Source organism: Solanum stenotomum, chromosome 8 (genome assembly GCF_019186545.1).
Source record: "Solanum stenotomum isolate F172 chromosome 8, ASM1918654v1, whole genome shotgun sequence".
Lineage (NCBI taxonomy): Eukaryota > Viridiplantae > Streptophyta > Magnoliopsida > Solanales > Solanaceae > Solanum > Solanum stenotomum.
In genome coordinates this window covers 26565681-26583941 of record NC_064289.1, presented here as the reverse complement: position 1 = coordinate 26583941, position 18261 = coordinate 26565681, and the positions used below count along the sequence as shown (strand labels likewise).

Sequence of the window (18261 nt, the reverse complement as noted above, 5' to 3'; positions counted from 1 at the left end):
AATTGATAACATTCATGATTGAGTCAAGAAAAAAAGAGAAACACAAAATGGCCAAGGCTGTTATATTCTTCTGAGTTCATATATAAGAGGAGGAAATAGTACTACTAATTCGCCCTTAAGATATATACTACAAAATTCATCTTGAGAAGAGCTTGGTGAAGAAATTTCCAGAGTTGGATTTTTCTAGGCAAGCTACGTGCGCATATCTTCCCAATTTGTCAACTTGCCTTGCTTCTCCACTCGTATCTTTCTTGCAAACCTTGCACGTTTTGTCTACCCATCCCTCCTCCACATATTGTCCATCCACTGTTAATTTGTTCCCAAAAACAAAAACAAAAAAAAGAGTGGTTAATTAAAGCCATAGATAATTACATAATATAATTAATTAGGAGTATATATATATAATTACCCTCAACGTAGGACTTGAAGAAATCTTTGTATGTCCCACCAATCTTCCTTCTAAGAGCTCCATACTACAAAAAAAGTCGTCTTCATAAGTAAACAAGTACTAATACACAACTTGATTAACATATAGTGTTAGTGTCGTTTGATAGCTGATAAAAGTTATGCAAGTATTAGTAACTTAGTGATGTACAAGGAATTTCTGTATTTTTTTTATGTAGGTATTCATATATTAGTTAGCTATATAACTTATCTCCAAACCAATTAGCAAATTAACGATGCATTATAGAAATGAGAATTTACCTGTTCTCTAGACATTCTCTCTCCGGATTGTGTTTTTTCTCTTGCTTCATCAAGAAGCTCAGCGTCCTTTGAAGATCTAACTTGGGAAAAATCAAGAGCTTCAGTTACACTTGAAAACAAAGATTGTTTCCTCTTATTTTTTGGTTCTTTTTCTTGTGTATCCTCTGTTTTAGCCTTTGCTGAAATTGCTACTAGTTTTGATGAACAAATTTTGCTGCTACGAAGAATACTGCATTTGGGGAAATATTCTGAACCACTCAAATAGTAATTTTGAGAAGGTGAAAAGGGAATAGCAGCCCTCAGCCCCATTATGTTGTATGAATTTGAGGCTTAATTAAATACTACCTTGAAGTTGTACCTTTATATGAGAATTTTGTTTGTGGCATACTTATTTTTTTTATATTAGAATAGAAAATGCAGGGCCAGTCCCATAACTGGTGGTTCATAACATATGACGTGGCTTTTGGCTGACAACTTAAATTCCTTAAATAAAATATTTCCCAATAATATTACTCCTCTTGTCTATAGATTTGTCTTTTTTCACCTTTCATGTGGTTATAATGAATTTTGTTTCTCTTATTAATTGTCCAACCTTCTTCCTATAAGAATCAAGTAACAATCTTAGCTTAACTAGCGTTTGATTAATTCTTGTTCAAGTATATGTTGTCTATATAGTAGGGGTGTACATGACCGGGTTGGTTCGAATTTTTCAAATATTAAACCAAACCATTTGTGTAAAAATTTTAAATTTATAAACCAAACCAAACTAATAAAATTCGGATTTTTTCGGGTTTTTCAACCTCGGGTTGGTTCGGGTTTTTCAAATACCAAACCAAACCATTATGTCGAATATTTAAATTTATAAATCAAACCAAACTAATAAACCTTAGATTTTTTCAGATTTTTGGATTTTTTCGGTAAAGTTTGCATACAAACATATATTTAACTTGTGCTTCAAATATTTCTTTAGTCCAACCAAAATACAATTATCTAAGGTGTTTCTTAAAAAAAACACAAAGTATGAGATGAGTACTGATGACACAAAAATATTCAATAAAAAATAATAATGAAATCATCATATAAAATAAATATTGCAAAGTCATAATGAAAATGATCATAATTTAAAAGTACTAAATCATGCTAAAATTATAAGTTTAATAAGTATTAGTTACATTAATAAATATTTAAGGAAAATTAAAATTAGATTATGTATTTTAATTGTCTAAACCAATGTAAAACTAAAGAACAAATATTCAATATTATTGTCATTCTTAGTGTTGAATTGATTTTCTTTTTGCATTAGTATTAATTTGATTTTGATTTAAGTTTTATTATAATTATCAACATCTATGAACTATAATCTTTATTGGACCATTTCGCATTCTAAGTTTTAAACTTGAAATAATATATTAAAAGATAAAAACTATGAAATAGTATTAGAAATATTTTAAAATTATATCAAAGTAAATATTTTAATGTATAAAATAAAATTTTAAAATTACATATATAATGTCGGGTTGGTTTGGTTTCAGGTTGGTTTTTTTTAGTTAAAATCAAACCAACCCAAATATAATCGGGTTTTTTTTCCCAATACCAAACCAAGTCAAACCAAACCACTAGTCGGATTTTTTTCAGTTTAACTCGATTTGCGGTTTGGTTCAATTTTGTACCCCCTACTATATAGCAAGCTATTTGAAGTGTGCGCAAGTTTTCTTTGCATACCATAGTTGTAAAATTTAAAAAATAATTTTATTTCTTACTTAATGATATAATAACGTTTTCTTCTGGAGAATGAAGCAACAGACTTTTAATTATTTCCAGTTAGTCTTATATTTGCCCTGTTATTTTATCTCGAGAATGACACATAAAAAATTTGAATAGATAAGAGATCAAATAAAAAACTTCAGTTATCTGCACAATAATTTCATTTACCTCTCTAAATAAGGTCCTAATAAGATACATAGCTATATGAGTACAGTGAAATGATTTAATTAAACAATGTAGACCATGCCAACTTCAAGAAGGGATGCTGGAGGAACTTTAAGGGATACATCTGCACCTCTGCAATTCCTCCTAAGGAAATTATAACCATAATTTATAGCCAACCTCTTCAACACAGATGATCCTTGTTTTGCTTTCACGTGTGAATGTCCTAGTACGAATGCTGTACCTGCTTGTTGTGCTGTATATAAATCTTCTAGCTCTTCCTGCAGCTGAGAACTCATTTCGTCCCGTGAATCCACTTCCGACTCATTATCTATGGCAAATCTCACTCTTCTTTCCACAGGTTGCATCTCTATCACACTTTCAACTGTAGGGAACCCGACAGACACGCTTGCAGGCTGCATGGTTTCTTCGAGTTCGAAAGCTGGTGTGCCTGACAAATCTAGAGTTCCTATAACGGTCAGTCTACATTCTCCTGACGATGCACCAGAACGTGAGCAGTCATCCTCGTTGCATGCCTCGATGATTCCATGTGCCTTGTACCAATCATACCGGATGAAATCAGCCAGCTTACTGACTAGTTCGGATTCAAAGGAGTCGACATCCTGGTGAACGTCACGGTAACCATAACGGACAATGCATCTATAGGAACGATGAGCTGCAGGACCAACGCGGCCTACGAGGTATCTCTCAGCTGGGGGAACAAAAGGGACTGGCACGGATTTCACACACACGAAAACAAGTATCCGGTGGTAGGCAGGGAGGTTGGTAACAAAACGTGAGAAGTTGGCTGGAATCCCAGAAGTCAAATCTGTGAATACGAGGCCGATGCCAGGGACTCGAGTAATACCCAAGCTTGGACCTAGTGCCAGCAGCCATTCTAATGAAACCTTATTGTGGAGATCATATTCATACTTTTTAACTGTGGCGTAGTGCCAAACAAACATGACAGTAACCAAAAAGAGTGCAAGCAGGATTGGTAGCCAAGCGCCTTCAAGAAACTTAATGACGGAGGCTGAGAAGTAGAGTAACTCAATAGACCCAAACACAAGGAGAAATCCAAGGGCAAGTATTGGAGGCTTGTTCCAGCAGAGGATGATGACTAATGAAGTAAGGCAAGTGGTCACTAGCATCACCGCCATCACTGCTAGTCCTGCAATTGATAAAGGATGAAACTATGACACCTTAAGATATACATTGAAGTTTCAAGTTAAGTGCTTGCTGAACTCTATACAGCTTCATTCATATAGAGAAGAGGGAAAAGAGACTAGTAGGAAAACAAAACAAAAGGAAAGAGCTGTTTAGGGCCTTAGGCTGACAAGAAGGAAAAGACTCTGATTGAGTCACTATAAAAGCAGGCAGCCAGCAATGAATTGTCTTATAAGAATGCCAGGTATATGAAACATTTTTTCTATAGCATATAGTAAAGGAAACATCTACTGTAAGAAGTAATAAAAGATTTTTGAAGATCACACATTAAGCCACATTGAAGAAGTTAATCAGAACTGTTAAAAGGCTTTGAAAATGACCGACAGTAGACAGTAATTGATGCCTTTATAACGTGGCTTGGAGAAAGAATGATTGGTCACAAGTACCTGACGCATTTCCCATGTGCTTTGTGTCTCTGAAACCAATAGTCACAGCAACACAAAGAATCATGAGTATCCAATTGATCTCGGGAATGTATATCTGGCCATGTATCTTGGCATTGGTGTGAACAACCTTGACTCTTGGGAAGCAACCAAGGGATTGACTCTGGTTGATTATTGAAAATGTTCCGCTGATGATTGCCTGACTTCCCACAACAGAAGCCAGAATGGCTATTACTAGCACTGGCCATCTCACAACATCTACATTGCAATTAATTTTTTTTAAAGAAAAAACAGAGAAGGAATAAGTCACTGAAAAATATGCATGGAATTCAAATGAAAATTGATAAACATAATCAAGAAGTTTGTTCTACAAAACCAGCTTATGTTCATGAAAACAATTGTTAACAACGGATAGAAATGGTGGTCTTTCTCTGATGTCTACAAGTACTTATATAGGCCCAGTCCCATACAATGCCTTAATGAAGTAAACACTATGAAAACACCCACAATTTGATTGAGGATAGGCCAGACTTGGCTCATACTTGAAAAAAATAATCATTTCCATAGTCCATGCCCTTCACAATTCAGCACCAGTTCATTTCATATATCTTGATGCAACTGGATAACAGTGTCTAATTTTTTATTTTTTATTTTTTTACCCTCCCAGGAGCTACCACCCCTTTTGCTCCCTTGGTGACTTGAACTCGCAACCTTCGGGTTGAAAGTGAGGGGTGCTTACCATCCGAACAACTCCATCTCGTCATAACAGTGTCTCAATAATTATCATGTTTAGACATCAGGTCATTCAGGTTTCAATTTCATACATAAACCGTTACATCATGAAGAACTTGAATACGTAAATAATACATTGCAAAGGATATCAACTAGCATGGTTGCAATATCTGCTGACAAAGAAATCCTTACATCTAGAGCAATTGTTGACTTCAAGTTCAACGTTGCTCATTGCTGTACTAATGATAGTTCAAGCATCAAGAATTTCAGTTCAATTGTATGAATTATAGTATACATCCCTCGAAACTGAGATCAATTTACTTTAAATGTAGAACTTCTACTCCCCCAGTCCCAACAACCTTCCCATTTTAAGATGTCACAAAACGTTCGACCATATGACAGGTAATATTATTCTATACAACTTTCAGAATATCCAACAATACAAATTCATTTAACTATCAAATGTTAAAGATGTTTTCTGTATCATTTCTCAACCAAAAATTAATATTTTCTTCTACTATCACTACCATATTATACATGTCCTTTTTTTTTGTGGAAAAACATATTATACTTGTCAAATTATTACCTTCAAGTCAATGTTTAGTTATTACCAAAATATTGAACTAGATAATTAAAAAGAAAAAAAGAAGTTACTACCACAGTATAAAATGTGTAGCTTACCTACTTTAGTGTCTTGAATATACACAAATTTATCAGCTGAAAGCTCAAACTCCATATCAAACATAAGTACATAACTATGTATGCCTTTTTTTTTTTTAACTATGTATGCCTCAGTACCATCTAAACTTGTTTAACATTGTAATGATACCTGGAACTGATACATAGAAACCAATCTTGTGAATGGTGTGGTGATGCTTTGATAAGAAAGCTGCTTGACCCATATAGGCCAAGATTAGTGCTGGATAAACCAGAAAGGTGAATGCAATCTGTGGCAGGATAAAGAATTAGAGATATCATTTGAGATTAAAATACAGTCTATTGCTGTAAACGTACAAGTACAAAATTTGGTTCATAGAGTTTACTTGAATTGCAGTATATGAGAAATGCCCAAGATCAGCAAACATTGCTTCAGAACCTGTAATACGGTAAATAAAACATTTTAACATTCATTACTGAAACATTGGATCTTTGTTGCAGTGCATCACTATGTCCTATATAGTACACTATTTTTTTTTTTTGAGCAAGGTAACTTGACTATGTCCTATATAGTACACTATTGATACCATGATTATAGCCTAACCAAATCTAGATGTATATAGTACACTATTGATACCATATTCAAAGCATGATCCAGAGGTGAACAATGTTGAATATAAAAACATTATCAAGTATCAGGCCATACATTACATCAGAACACAATTCTCTCCCCATCACAATTTATTTGTTTCTTTTCTCTAATGAATGGCCAATTTGACCAATCTTCAGAGGTATATAGAATATAGAATGGTTCTTTTTTTTTTCAATGTAAAACTTGGACATTTTGAAACTACGAAAGAGAAAAAAGTTGCAACCTTTTCCATGTTAAAGTGATGAAAGAATACATCAAAATTTTCAAAGATAACTTTGTTTGGCTCTTGGCAAGGGAAGACACAACGATTTTATGAAAGAGAGAGTACATTTAAGCTATTGGCAGATTGTATTATATGAATCTGTACTGAACAGATGCTTAATCTGTTTTGTTACAAATATGTATTTTCTAACCAACTGCTCTCATACTATTAATTTCAATCAAGTATTTCATGTCAATTTTTTACTAGAATAGCCTTCAACAAATCCTAGAACCATAGATCATGTACTACCACAAATTGGACCTTATATTTGCCAACTGACATGCTTTTAGATACTAGAGAACAGGCATCTGACATATGAGCAGGTAAGCCTACAGAAAGCAAGGTACATACAATAGCATCACTTTTAGCATGTTCTAGATGGCAGCACCTGATTTATATAAAGCTGCATATTGGACTTCAGAAGATATACCAAAGAAACAGAGCTTATGACCACTCTAATACAAAAAAGCGAAGTGTAAGAAGACATATTACCAGTTATGCAGAGCAGAATTCCACCCAGAGACATCCATCCACCTTTTCTTGTTTTCTTCAGGAACTTTACCATGTAATAGGGGGAAAGAGCTTTATAAACCTGTGGATTCCAGTGAATAATGTTGTATAACCCAAGAGCACTAATGCAGAGTAACCAGGTCATCACAATTGGTGCAAAAACAAAACCAACTCGATGTGTGCCATAATGTTGTAATGCGAATAGGCAGACCAATATGAAGCAAGTTATTGGAATCACTGCATCTGCATAAGCCAAACATGGATGTAATTCAACAGTACTTTTGTCAAAAAAGAAGAAGGCAAAAGTACTCATTACCCCTGAACTTGAAGCTTTTTATACGGTGTACACCTAAACTAAATTCCGTTTTAATTACCCCGAACTTGTTTATTCCTCCGTCGCGTACACCTTTTTTGTCCACCTGGCGTAGAAATTGACAACACACTCTACTAGGCGCATGAGGAAGTGATTTTTTGCCACATAACAAAGCTACAACGGTAAAAAAACATAAAATCTCCATTTTTCTTTAATATTTGGCATATTTTAAACGAAAAATAGGGCAAAATGTAAATGAAAAGTAAAGGAAACAAAGAACACTTATTTGGTAAGAAATTCCGACAAATTTGAAATTCAAGGAGTTCTGCGAAATCAGCCCTTATTCAAAAATAACTTTTAAACGATGAATTAAAATATTTGGCATATTTTAAACGAAAAATAAGGCAAAATGTAAATGAAAAGTAAAGGAAACAAAGATTAACACTTACTTGATAAGAATTTCAGATAAATTTGAAATTTAATCGACCAACTTCACGTCTAGAAAAACCCAAATCCAGAAGGAGTGCCGCGAAATCAGCCCTTATTCAAAAATAACTTTTAAACAATGAATTTTAAATTTAAGAAATTTATTTTTTGCAATATTAATTTATCTAGGTGACTATTATTTATCCAGGTGGAAATCCACATCATCACTTTTGCCAGCTGTTGCGCGCGTGTAGTCACAATAGGAGCAGGTGGACGAAAAAGGTGTACGCGATGGAGGAATAAACAAGTTCGGGGGTAATTAAAACGGAATTTAGTTTAGGTGTACACCGTATAAAAAGCTTCAAGTTCAAGGGAGTAATGAGTACTTTTGCCAAAAAAAAAACATGGATGTAATAATGAATCAAAGTTTAACAATAACTTCTGTAAAGATCTGTAGTGATTAACACTTATGCAGCAGATACATCTGAAAAGTAAGGAAGAAACAAAGAAATATAACTCAGCAGAAAAGATATTAATGTCAAATCTCTTCTGTTGTTTCCCGCACCCATCCTTTAACTAAATACCAACAAGAAATATAAGAGGAAAACATTGGAAACTCAAAATAGTTGGCTGATTTAAGTCTGCCCCTGCACACGTACCCCCTCCCCAGCCACACCCCAAAAACCACTGTCTTTTCTTATATCTATACCATTTCATTCCAGGTGAATTTCTTGTTTCAACTCATCGCTCTGTGTTAAAGTCGTGGAGAATGAACTTCACTTCTTGTTTGCTCTAATATCTAGTTTTGATAAAATACCATATATAAATAGGTAAGCGCCTAAGCGATATCTAATTGAATTGATTCACCAAATCTTACGTCTACCAAAATAGAAGAGATGTCTATTAAGGTCAGCTTCATGAAAAAAGGAAAGAAAGGAAGCAAGTTTAGCGAACATAGAGATGGAAATCGATGGATTTTGCCCTGCTGTTGTCACCAGAAAGTTGGAAAAAGAACACTAGACTTATCAGATACATAATACAATAGCTTGTACAATTTAGGAGGAAAGTCCTTGTAGCAAACATAACTTGTTCCACTCTCAGACTTCACATGTTTATCATGTAAGGTACTCAGAGAGAAAAACAACGTTTTCCTTTCAGTTGAAAGAAACAATGACACTGGTAAATTTGACAAGAGACAACAATTGTGGTACTACAAGGTTCTTTGCCTAAAATATTCTTTTCAGTTGAAAGCTATGTTGACATTGGTCATAATACCTTTTGGAAGTGACAACATTTCTGACACAATCACTACAATGAGATACATTTTTTCTTTGGTCCTTCTTTTTGTGTTGAATGGTACTATGAGATTCTTTACCTGGTCAGAAGCAAAACCTAAGTTTGACAGAGTAATTGTTACCCCAGAAGTGAGTTTGAACAGAAAGGTCAAATATTTCTAGACAGTGAGTTTGAAAAGAAAGGTAAAACATTCCAGACAAGTGAGTGCCCTACTGTTACAGCAATTATATCTTTCCCTTTTCCATGTAGATAGTACATACTAAATAGTGACCAAGTTGTAGCCATATAAAGAATAATTTTTAAGATTTTCTTCTCTCTCTCTACCGTATGCTCTCTGCCTGTAACCAGCCACCAGATTGTAATAGAATAATAGTGAGTCGTCTACTATTACCAGGCCTTACAATTGCAAGGTCTGTGCATTGACAACAGTGGAAGTTTTCTCGGCCAATTTGGTTATTAAGGCTGAGAAGGTTAGAAATGGGTAATGAGAAGATGAACAGAGAGGAAGACAGACATCCTTATCCATGATCACTGAAATGTTGATTGACACTGAACAGGTAAGTTAATTAAGCATCGATACCACAACGTTTGACTGGATTGTCTCACAGTTTTGCTCTATATTCTGTAACACAATCAATCACTCCATACTTTGATTTTGTACTAAGACAAGGATATTCAAAAAGAGTAGTACAAGATAGGAGCAAGACATACTAATTAAATTACTTCAATTTCTTTGATGCAACTTCTAAAGTGTAATTGATAACAAAATGGCATGCTACAAGAACAACACATTTCAGTTTTCAAGAAATAGTTTCATTGTAGACAAAGCAGCTTACATTGATGATGCTCCCGAGACATCGATAACTCAAGGCCAGAGACCGCAGAGAATACTGCAGTTGGAAGAAGATTCCATGTCAGCATCTACCATAATTCTAGAGAAGATGAATTTGATGCAAAACAGCCTACCATACCAGATATGGCTGGAGTAAGCAGCCCATCTCCAATCACCATACAAGTGCCAAGAAGCACCAAAATCAGCAAAGCAGTGTGTAAGGACTTGTGCTTCTCAAGAAGCAACTTCAACTTTGAGCTGTTCTTCATCTCAGGAGGATGCTCAAGTTTGTAGGTAGAAAGAGCTTCATCAGCAACTTGTCTGTTAGGCAGAAGGCTAACTTTGGCATGCCTGCATATTAAGGAATAGAGCGCAAAAGTACCACCTGCAGCAGAATCCATATAAATCAATTTAACAACCAAATACCAAGCTTATCTTTGTGACTTGTAGTACATACCTTCTCCATTGTCATCAGCTCGAAGCACAATAAAGACATATTTGAATAGAGGAACTAGAGTTAAAGTCCAAAAAACGAAAGAGAGAACGCCAAAAATCTCTTCATTAGTCTCTGAATGATGAATGTCTTCTGCAAATGTGCTCTTGTAGACATAGAGAGGGGAAATACTGAGATCACCATACACTACCCCCAGACTCTGATAAGCCAGAATCAGTGTACTCTTCCAAGACTTCTATAATAATAAAGAAACATAAAGGGGGAAATAGGTGTAAGTAAGATGTGAAAAAAAAAAAAAGGAGAAAAAATATGACTGTAATTCAGCAATATAATACAATCTACAATATGGCATAACTGTTTTCAAAATTTCAGCAGATTGAAGAACAACATATACACACCTTTGAAGTGTCCCAACACTTGCCATAATCGATATCCATTCTCCTCAAAAGGCTTTTTGTACTAATTTGCTGGATACTAATAACAAAGAGATAAGATATCCTTACTTGAAGTACAATTTCTTAAACATATCATAATCCTGCAAGAAATGAAAGATCCACAAAAATGATGAGGCAATATAGCACCGAACCAACACTAACACAAATCACCACTATCAATCCCTAAATAAAAAAAGAATAAAGGCATGAAACAAACCCCTTTTTTTAATTTAACCCACTTGGCCACTTATTGGGTTAAACACAATTGTGCACAATGCAGGACACTAAAAGTAAAACTTCCATGGAAACTCATAAGCTTTCTTTCTTTCGTTAATAACAAAGTATAGAAAAGGAAAGCAAAACTTACTCTTGTGCAACAAATGGTTAGATTAGTAGAGTTGGAAGAAGAAGAAGAAAACGTACTAGTGTGAGATTGATTCAACGGCAGTTACATTATCATATCAATCACACCAAAGTTGAGCCCACGTAAATTAAGGCGATTGTAAGGACCAGAAGTAGGTAGTCCCCACTCTACTCAAATACTTACTATATATATATGTACAAAATATACAGGTCAGGTCACCAAGATAATAGTACTACTTGCAGTGATATAGTATATGAAAACACTAATATTTTAAAAAAATTGGTAATAGTATTTCTTTAAGAAGATAAGGAGTAGACGTTCTTTCACTACAAGTGTGAAAACTTACCAGAAATGATTTTTGGCTCAAAAGCAGAGGAATAGCAAAAATGGGTGTTGGGTAGATGGTGAAGTGAGAGGCTCGAAAAGAACAAAACTATATATATTATACACTAATAACTCTTTTTTTAAACAGAGGTCTCGAAATTGATTTCTGAACAAATAAAACTTATCTTAAATAGACCTATATGACACAAATTTAATAATCGAGCTCTAATGTGGTACCGGACAATGGAGAGAAAAAAAAAAAAATGCTAATTATCTATGTGAGGAGAGGCAGCAGCACGTGATGAGAACATGGACCCCTTCTCTTCTGCTCAATTCCATTTTGTTCACGATTCCAACGCTTATTTATCTATCTTTTCCCATTTCAAGCAACGTGTAAAAAGCTACTCTCTTTTCGTATTCTTGGGCTTTTCACCCTTAATTCTACTGAAAATCCAACTTTACTTTAATCAAATATAACTAACTGGTTTAACAGCTAACAAATTTAGGAATGAATAGTCTTTCCTAATAAATGCATCCTCAGCTCAGCTGCATAGGCAAACCTAACCTACTACATCCATAACTGCAAAGGAAGACTAAAGATATGCTAAATAAACAGTAGGTATCCATATTCTGACCCTTTATCTTCTTGGACTTCTCCCACAAAAACTAGATCTAGACGTCCATGATATACATTGAAGAATCATTTTATCACTGCTTTTCGATAGAACCAAAATACCACAGATATATTTTAAAAAAAGTTGAAGTGGGTAATGTGGTCATTTCACTCAAACCAGACGTTTAACCATGTTTTATTATGAGATTAGAAGACAATAAAAATGCTAAAACAGCAGTTAAAGAAAAACCAAAGACGTTTTGGGTAGCCGACAACTCAAACTTGAGAATATTGTCACTTACCTAAACAAGGGAAATGATGAAAATTTGAGAATGTGCAGATGCACAAAATTAAATTTTAGGGAACATGTTCCGAGAATTAAGCATGAATACTTTACTCTTAAACAATTCATTGCCTGATCGTACAACTAAAAAAAGCCAACAAAAGAATACTGTATTACTGTACTAGTACAGTAGTGTATATTTGGACGCACACAGTAACACAACAATCAATGTGAGACACATATTCACCCAAAATCATTGTTGGATAACATGCCCTTTTGCTGAATATTGCTACTTCACATCAAAGCTCCAACATTAGTAACCAACAATAATATATTCAATAAAATTTTACTGGGATATGAAAGAATAGACAGTACTATATACTTAAATTTTATTATTACCTCGTGGAAATAACAAGCCGCAAGATTTGTAAGGCCAAATTAAAAGAAATTATTTTCCTACTTTGCCGTTATTAACTGTGTCAATCCACAATCTATGATTCTTTTGTATTGTTTGAATTCTTATATTTACCTCTATGAGACTTACGCTTGTATATTTTCAAGTATAACTATTTTTTTTTAACACGAAACTCCTCCTTTTGTCTGCTATTGTTTCTATTGCCTCCAATTAATCATCTTTCTTGGACTCTTGTGCTTTTGCTGTTGCTGTAGTTGAGGTTTCAGTCATTGTGTCGGAATTTTGTTTATAAATATCTGTAATTTATGATAAATAATATCATAAAATATAATGCAATACACTAGTGTTTGAGAAATATTCTTTCTACAAATTAATCAATTTGAAAGTGAATTGTTTACATAGTCCTACATGTAGGCTCGTTGTCTAATGAAACTCGTTATTGGTCAAACACATGTATTGTTTTGGGTAGGGGTGTCAAAAAAGAGCTCAACTATAGATAATCTGTTTAGTTTAATAAAAATTTCAAGGGTTGAACTTAAGATAATTTGAATTGGGTTCGATCTCAACTCATTGAAGTCTTAATCCATTTAATGAGAATTCTCAATTGAGTCCAATTTAATCTCCAAATTCAACTCATTTTAAAATTTTTTATATTTGTATTTGATGAATGTATGCTCTATATTGAAGGTATGAATTACTATCTATTTTACACCTTTTAGAATTTACTATCCATTTGTAATTTCTATTTTAAAATTTTCTTGATTTGAAATTTAAATTGTGGTTCTAAAAGTTAAATAGCAATATGTAAAATTATTGAGATTAAGCGGGTCAAATTGAGCGGGTCATGACCCAATTTTTAGCCCAACTCATTTTAGTCCAAAGTAAACTTGGGCGGGTCAAGATCCAACCCAATTTTTATTTCAACCCATTCTAATATCTCCAATTTCAACTCAACCCTTCCATTTGACACCCCAACTTTTGGCTATTCTTGTTAAACAAGCTAGGAGCAAATCCTTTTCGCTTATCGAGGCCAAATTTCATAGAAAAATCTTATTTTTTTTAATTGTCATATATAAATTGAACAATAATAATTTATTTAGTATAATCCTACAAATGAGGTATGAAGAAGGTAGTATGTAAGCAAATCTCATGAAAAAATATAATAAAAAGTTAGAAAATTATATATAACTTGACTCAAGAATTTAAGAAATGATATAATACTATCAAAATAGTATTGCGCTAAATTTGATAAATATATATAATGATATTGAAATAGTATTAACTTGTTGCGGTGCTTGAAATTTGAAGAAAACACCACAAAACACAAAAAGAGTCAACAAATTTATATAATGTAGGAAGTTTGACTTCAAAATATTCAACAATAAAAAAAATAAAAATAGTGAAAGGGAAATGAAAGAAGTAGATATAGAATTAATAATATGGTTCATGTTAATTGTCATAATATTAATGAGACAACAATATATATAATCAAGTAAGAAATGATACTATAATTACTTAAAAACTATCCCTTTTATTCTCAAATTAATTAATCATACATAATTTTTTTTTTATAAAAAAGACATATAATACTACATATAATTTAAAGTGAAGAATATGAATTCACGTGAATTTGAGTAACCCAAAATACGCCGCTAGGACCAAATTTTTTTCTCTTTTTGGATCATTGTTACCCATTATTTTATAATGTATTGTATTGTATTGTATTGTACTCTATTGTATTGTATTGTATGATAGATACAATGTTTGGCTACTCTGTATTGTTTGTTGTTGTTTAATAACATTTTAATTGTTTGGTTTGATTGTATCGTACTGTATTGTAATTTATAAATTTACTAACATATCCTTAATTATTCTAGGGTAGGAGGTTTGACTAGAATTAAATAATATAAGGTAAAGGGTAAAACAGTATTTTGAAATATTATGTAAAGATATAATTGGAAAATGAAATTAAGTAACAATGGGAACACACCAAATCGGTTATTCCATAAAATAGGGGTTTTCATTGTTACGTAACAACGAAATTTAATAATACAATATAATACATTTTAAGTAACAATCAAAACAAACATTGTAGATATAGTAACGATACAATACAATACAATGGGTAACAATGATCCAGTGTAAGTAATAATGTTTGTTGGTTCATATGTCTAAAATTCAAATGTCGAGTTTATTTTTACATTATTCTCACTCTCAAATTGATAAATTTATTTTACGTTTTTATATAATGGAATTAATTTTTGTTTATTTCCGTTAATTGATGAAACTAACATTAGAATAGAATTGTCTAAAAACAAGTAACAGTTTCTTTGATCAATTTTTTAATAAGCCAAAAATGCTTATTTAAATATTTAATGTGTTTAGTCAACCTTAAAAAACATTTTTCTCCTTCAAAAGTACATTTAAGTCTTAAGATATTGTCCAAATACAAATTACTGCTTTAATATTTAAAATAATAACATTTTTCAAATTAATTAACCAAATAGTGGTCGTGTCATGTGATAAAAGTTTGGCAAGATTTGAAAAAAGGAAATGTTTATCTCTTTAACAAGCAAAAGTGAGCTCCACACAATTATGAACGTTGTGTCATTATATTAATTAACTAAAGAAAAGGCAAGAGCTTGATTGGCGGTAGGCATGAAATAAACGGGGGTCCAATTTTTACCTAACTTTTAATTTCCGCAAAAGTTGAAAAGGGAGCTTTCACTAAAAGAATGAAATAAATATACTTACTAGAATTGATGTTAGCACACTAAGCAAAAATGGCTACGAATAATGGTGAGAAGTAGATAGATAGTGAGGTTTTTTAAAACAATAGGATAGAAAAGTAATGATGGTGGTTGTATCACTATTAAGATATGATCTAAATTTGGCCATGTAAAATATTTGTGATGATCAAGTGTTTCTTGAAGCCAAAGTAAATTTTGTGAAGCCAAATCGTAATATAGGGGAAAAATAGATAACATATGTGATGGAGTTTGATGTAGATGCAATGATGAATTACACGACCTAGAATTATACTACTCAACTTTATTTTTTATCTAAATAAACCAAGTTGCTTAACATGTTTCAATTATGAGGTAAAGATAGTGAAGTAAAAACATAGTATTTTACCTGAAAATATTTGGTTCAAAAGGTGTAAAAATCATGACCGGTTTCATAACCGGATTTACTCCCAATTTCACTAAATACCAACGAGTCTTACCACAAAATAGATTATAAAACTATGTACCCTAAGGAATAATCAAATAATTCATACACTAGCACAAGCCTCCAAGGTGTGTGTTCCCAAGTCTTTGAGTTTCCCACAACTTGAAGACTATAATCCTAATTTAGCTTATAACTCACTGTACTAATAACGATACATCAAAACACAAAGAAAAACTTCTTAGAACATAAACTTTGTACTTGGTTCTTCAAAGTGTAACTTAAGAGTTCAGCAACACCTCAGAAAAGTCAATATGCCAATTGCTTTTTTGCTCTTTAAGTGCGTAAGTATTCTAGACGATTTCACCTTTATTTATGCTCAACTCTTCATAGAGTTTTTTGTTGGGTATATAGTAAGAATTAATGGAAAATCAAGGGAAGATGAAAAGAGGAATTTGAAAGGTTCTTTTATGATTTAGTAAGAAAAAACATTTCTTCCTCATTGGTGGTGGAAAGAAAAGTTAAAGTGCTTAAACGGAGAAACACTTCTACTTGTTAAAAGGGTTGGAAAGAGGGACCCCCTCACGTCGTCGTTGTTATCGCTCCATTGGCTACAATTTTGGCTTTGGAAAATGATCGAGAGATTAGTTTTTGAACAAAGTTTATTTTAATTATTTATTAAATTAAATTAAATTAAATAATGGCCAAACCAAGTTTAATTATTTAATTAATTAACCGAAACGATCCAACCCAACTCGGATCCACGCGACCCCGTGTTTTAAAATATCTTTTCCGTTTTAGTTGAACTCCCCACCGTTGGAAATGACTGTTTGGAAAGGTTGCAACTTTCAGGAACAACCATGACTGTTCTCGAAGGTTTTAAACTTTCATGAACGGTCGTGTGGTTTCAGAAAGGTTGCAAGCTTTTGGAAATAATGCTTCTTGGCTATAAATATCTGTGATTCCTCAGACTTTTCACTTATGAAATTTCTGAACTTCTTCTTCTGCATAATTAAATATTCGTGTACTTTACTGCCATGCTCGCTGACACCATTATTTTGGGTAGCAATATATGGTGAAAAAATCATCCTATCCTGGGAGAATATATTCCATTAAACCTCGGATACTAGAGGGGAATAATTTTTTTAATGGGACACTGTACATTCGGTGGCCTCGGTTTTCTTTCCTTTCTGTTTCATATGATTGTTACAAATTCTGGTATGCTTTATAGTTATTAATTTTTGAGAAAGAGTTTTCAAATATGAATTGAGTAAGAGTAAAGGGAACTAAGTGTTCCCAAAGGTATCAATTTTTACATTGATAAATGAGAAACTTTGATTTCTAAATGAGTTATGAGTTCAAAGATATTGAGTAAGTGTATTTTTATATATCACTATAACACCCCAAAAATTTCTTAAGTTAAGACTCGAACCATTCTTCATTTACTTATAGGGTCATATCGGGTGATTCATAAATTACCCATATGTGGAAAGTTAAATTCTTCAGTGTAGGAATGATTTGAATATGAATTAAGGTCACTAGAATCCCCTAGTACAAAGTAGAGTTGAAAGTTTCCTTATTGATTAAGTTTTGAGGTAAGATTCTACTTGGGTCAACTTCAATCGACCATATCTCTTAGAATATAAAAAGTTACGTGGATCATAATCTATCAAATTAAAGGTATTTGAATCTATTTCCAACGCCACCAATTTCGCATCGATCCCATTTCAGAGTAAAAGTTATGAACATTTTAGTAATTGATACAGTGCAGTGACGAATTAGCCGACGGAAAAACATTTAAAAGGGTCTTTTTGTCTTTTTACCTCCAAGATAACCCTAAACGAATTTCTTTACTAATTAAAGACCCAAAACAACCAGATTTTCATCTCTTAATCCATCATTCTCTTCTCTCTCAAACCCTAAGACAAAACCTAAAATAAAAATCAAAGTAGAAGACTCCATTCAAGATTCTTTCAATCTTTTTCAAGATTCTTCTTTAAGAATCACTAATGAAAATCATTATTTTTGGCCATAGAGATTTCAAGAAACTAATTCAAGAATCTCAAGAAAGATTTTCTTGATTGTTTACCTTCAAGCTAGGGTTTCAAGACTTCTAATGAAGTTCTTTAAAATTCTTCAAGATTCTTCAAAATTCTTCAAAGATTCTTCAAAAACCTTGTTCTTCGAGGTATTTAAGGCTATCATAGTGTTGAACTAGTTCGTCCTCACACCCTACATCTACTTTCAAATCAGTAAAAGAGAAATCTAGGATTCTACCCCTAAAT

At 32.9% G+C, this 18261-nt stretch overlaps 2 protein-coding genes across 3 annotated transcripts; both read right to left on the bottom strand.

The window, feature by feature from the left end:
• LOC125873247 (uncharacterized) lies at positions 1-1061 on the bottom strand. Its single transcript, XM_049554147.1, has 3 exons — positions 706-1061; positions 410-473; positions 1-306 (listed from the first exon to the last, which is right to left on the bottom strand). The coding sequence occupies exons 1-3, from the start codon at positions 1012-1014 to the stop codon at positions 137-139; spliced, it is 543 nt and encodes a 180-aa protein (XP_049410104.1). The 5' UTR covers positions 1015-1061; the 3' UTR covers positions 1-136.
• A 1629-nt stretch (positions 1062-2690) lies between these two features.
• LOC125872348 (potassium transporter 2) lies at positions 2691-11251 on the bottom strand. Of its 2 annotated transcripts, XM_049553063.1 has the most exons (10): positions 11233-11251; positions 10774-10910; positions 10379-10610; positions 10061-10306; positions 9926-9979; positions 7037-7297; positions 6017-6069; positions 5803-5920; positions 4245-4499; positions 2691-3802 (listed from the first exon to the last, which is right to left on the bottom strand). In XM_049553063.1, the coding sequence occupies exons 2-10, from the start codon at positions 10810-10812 to the stop codon at positions 2697-2699; spliced, it is 2364 nt and encodes a 787-aa protein (XP_049409020.1). In that variant the 5' UTR covers positions 10813-10910; positions 11233-11251; the 3' UTR covers positions 2691-2696. The 2 variants fall into 2 exon arrangements, with proteins under 2 accessions (XP_049409020.1, XP_049409021.1); XM_049553064.1 differs by lacking the exon at positions 11233-11251 and having other exon boundaries at positions 10379-10607.
• Between the last annotated feature and the right edge of the window lie 7010 nt (positions 11252-18261).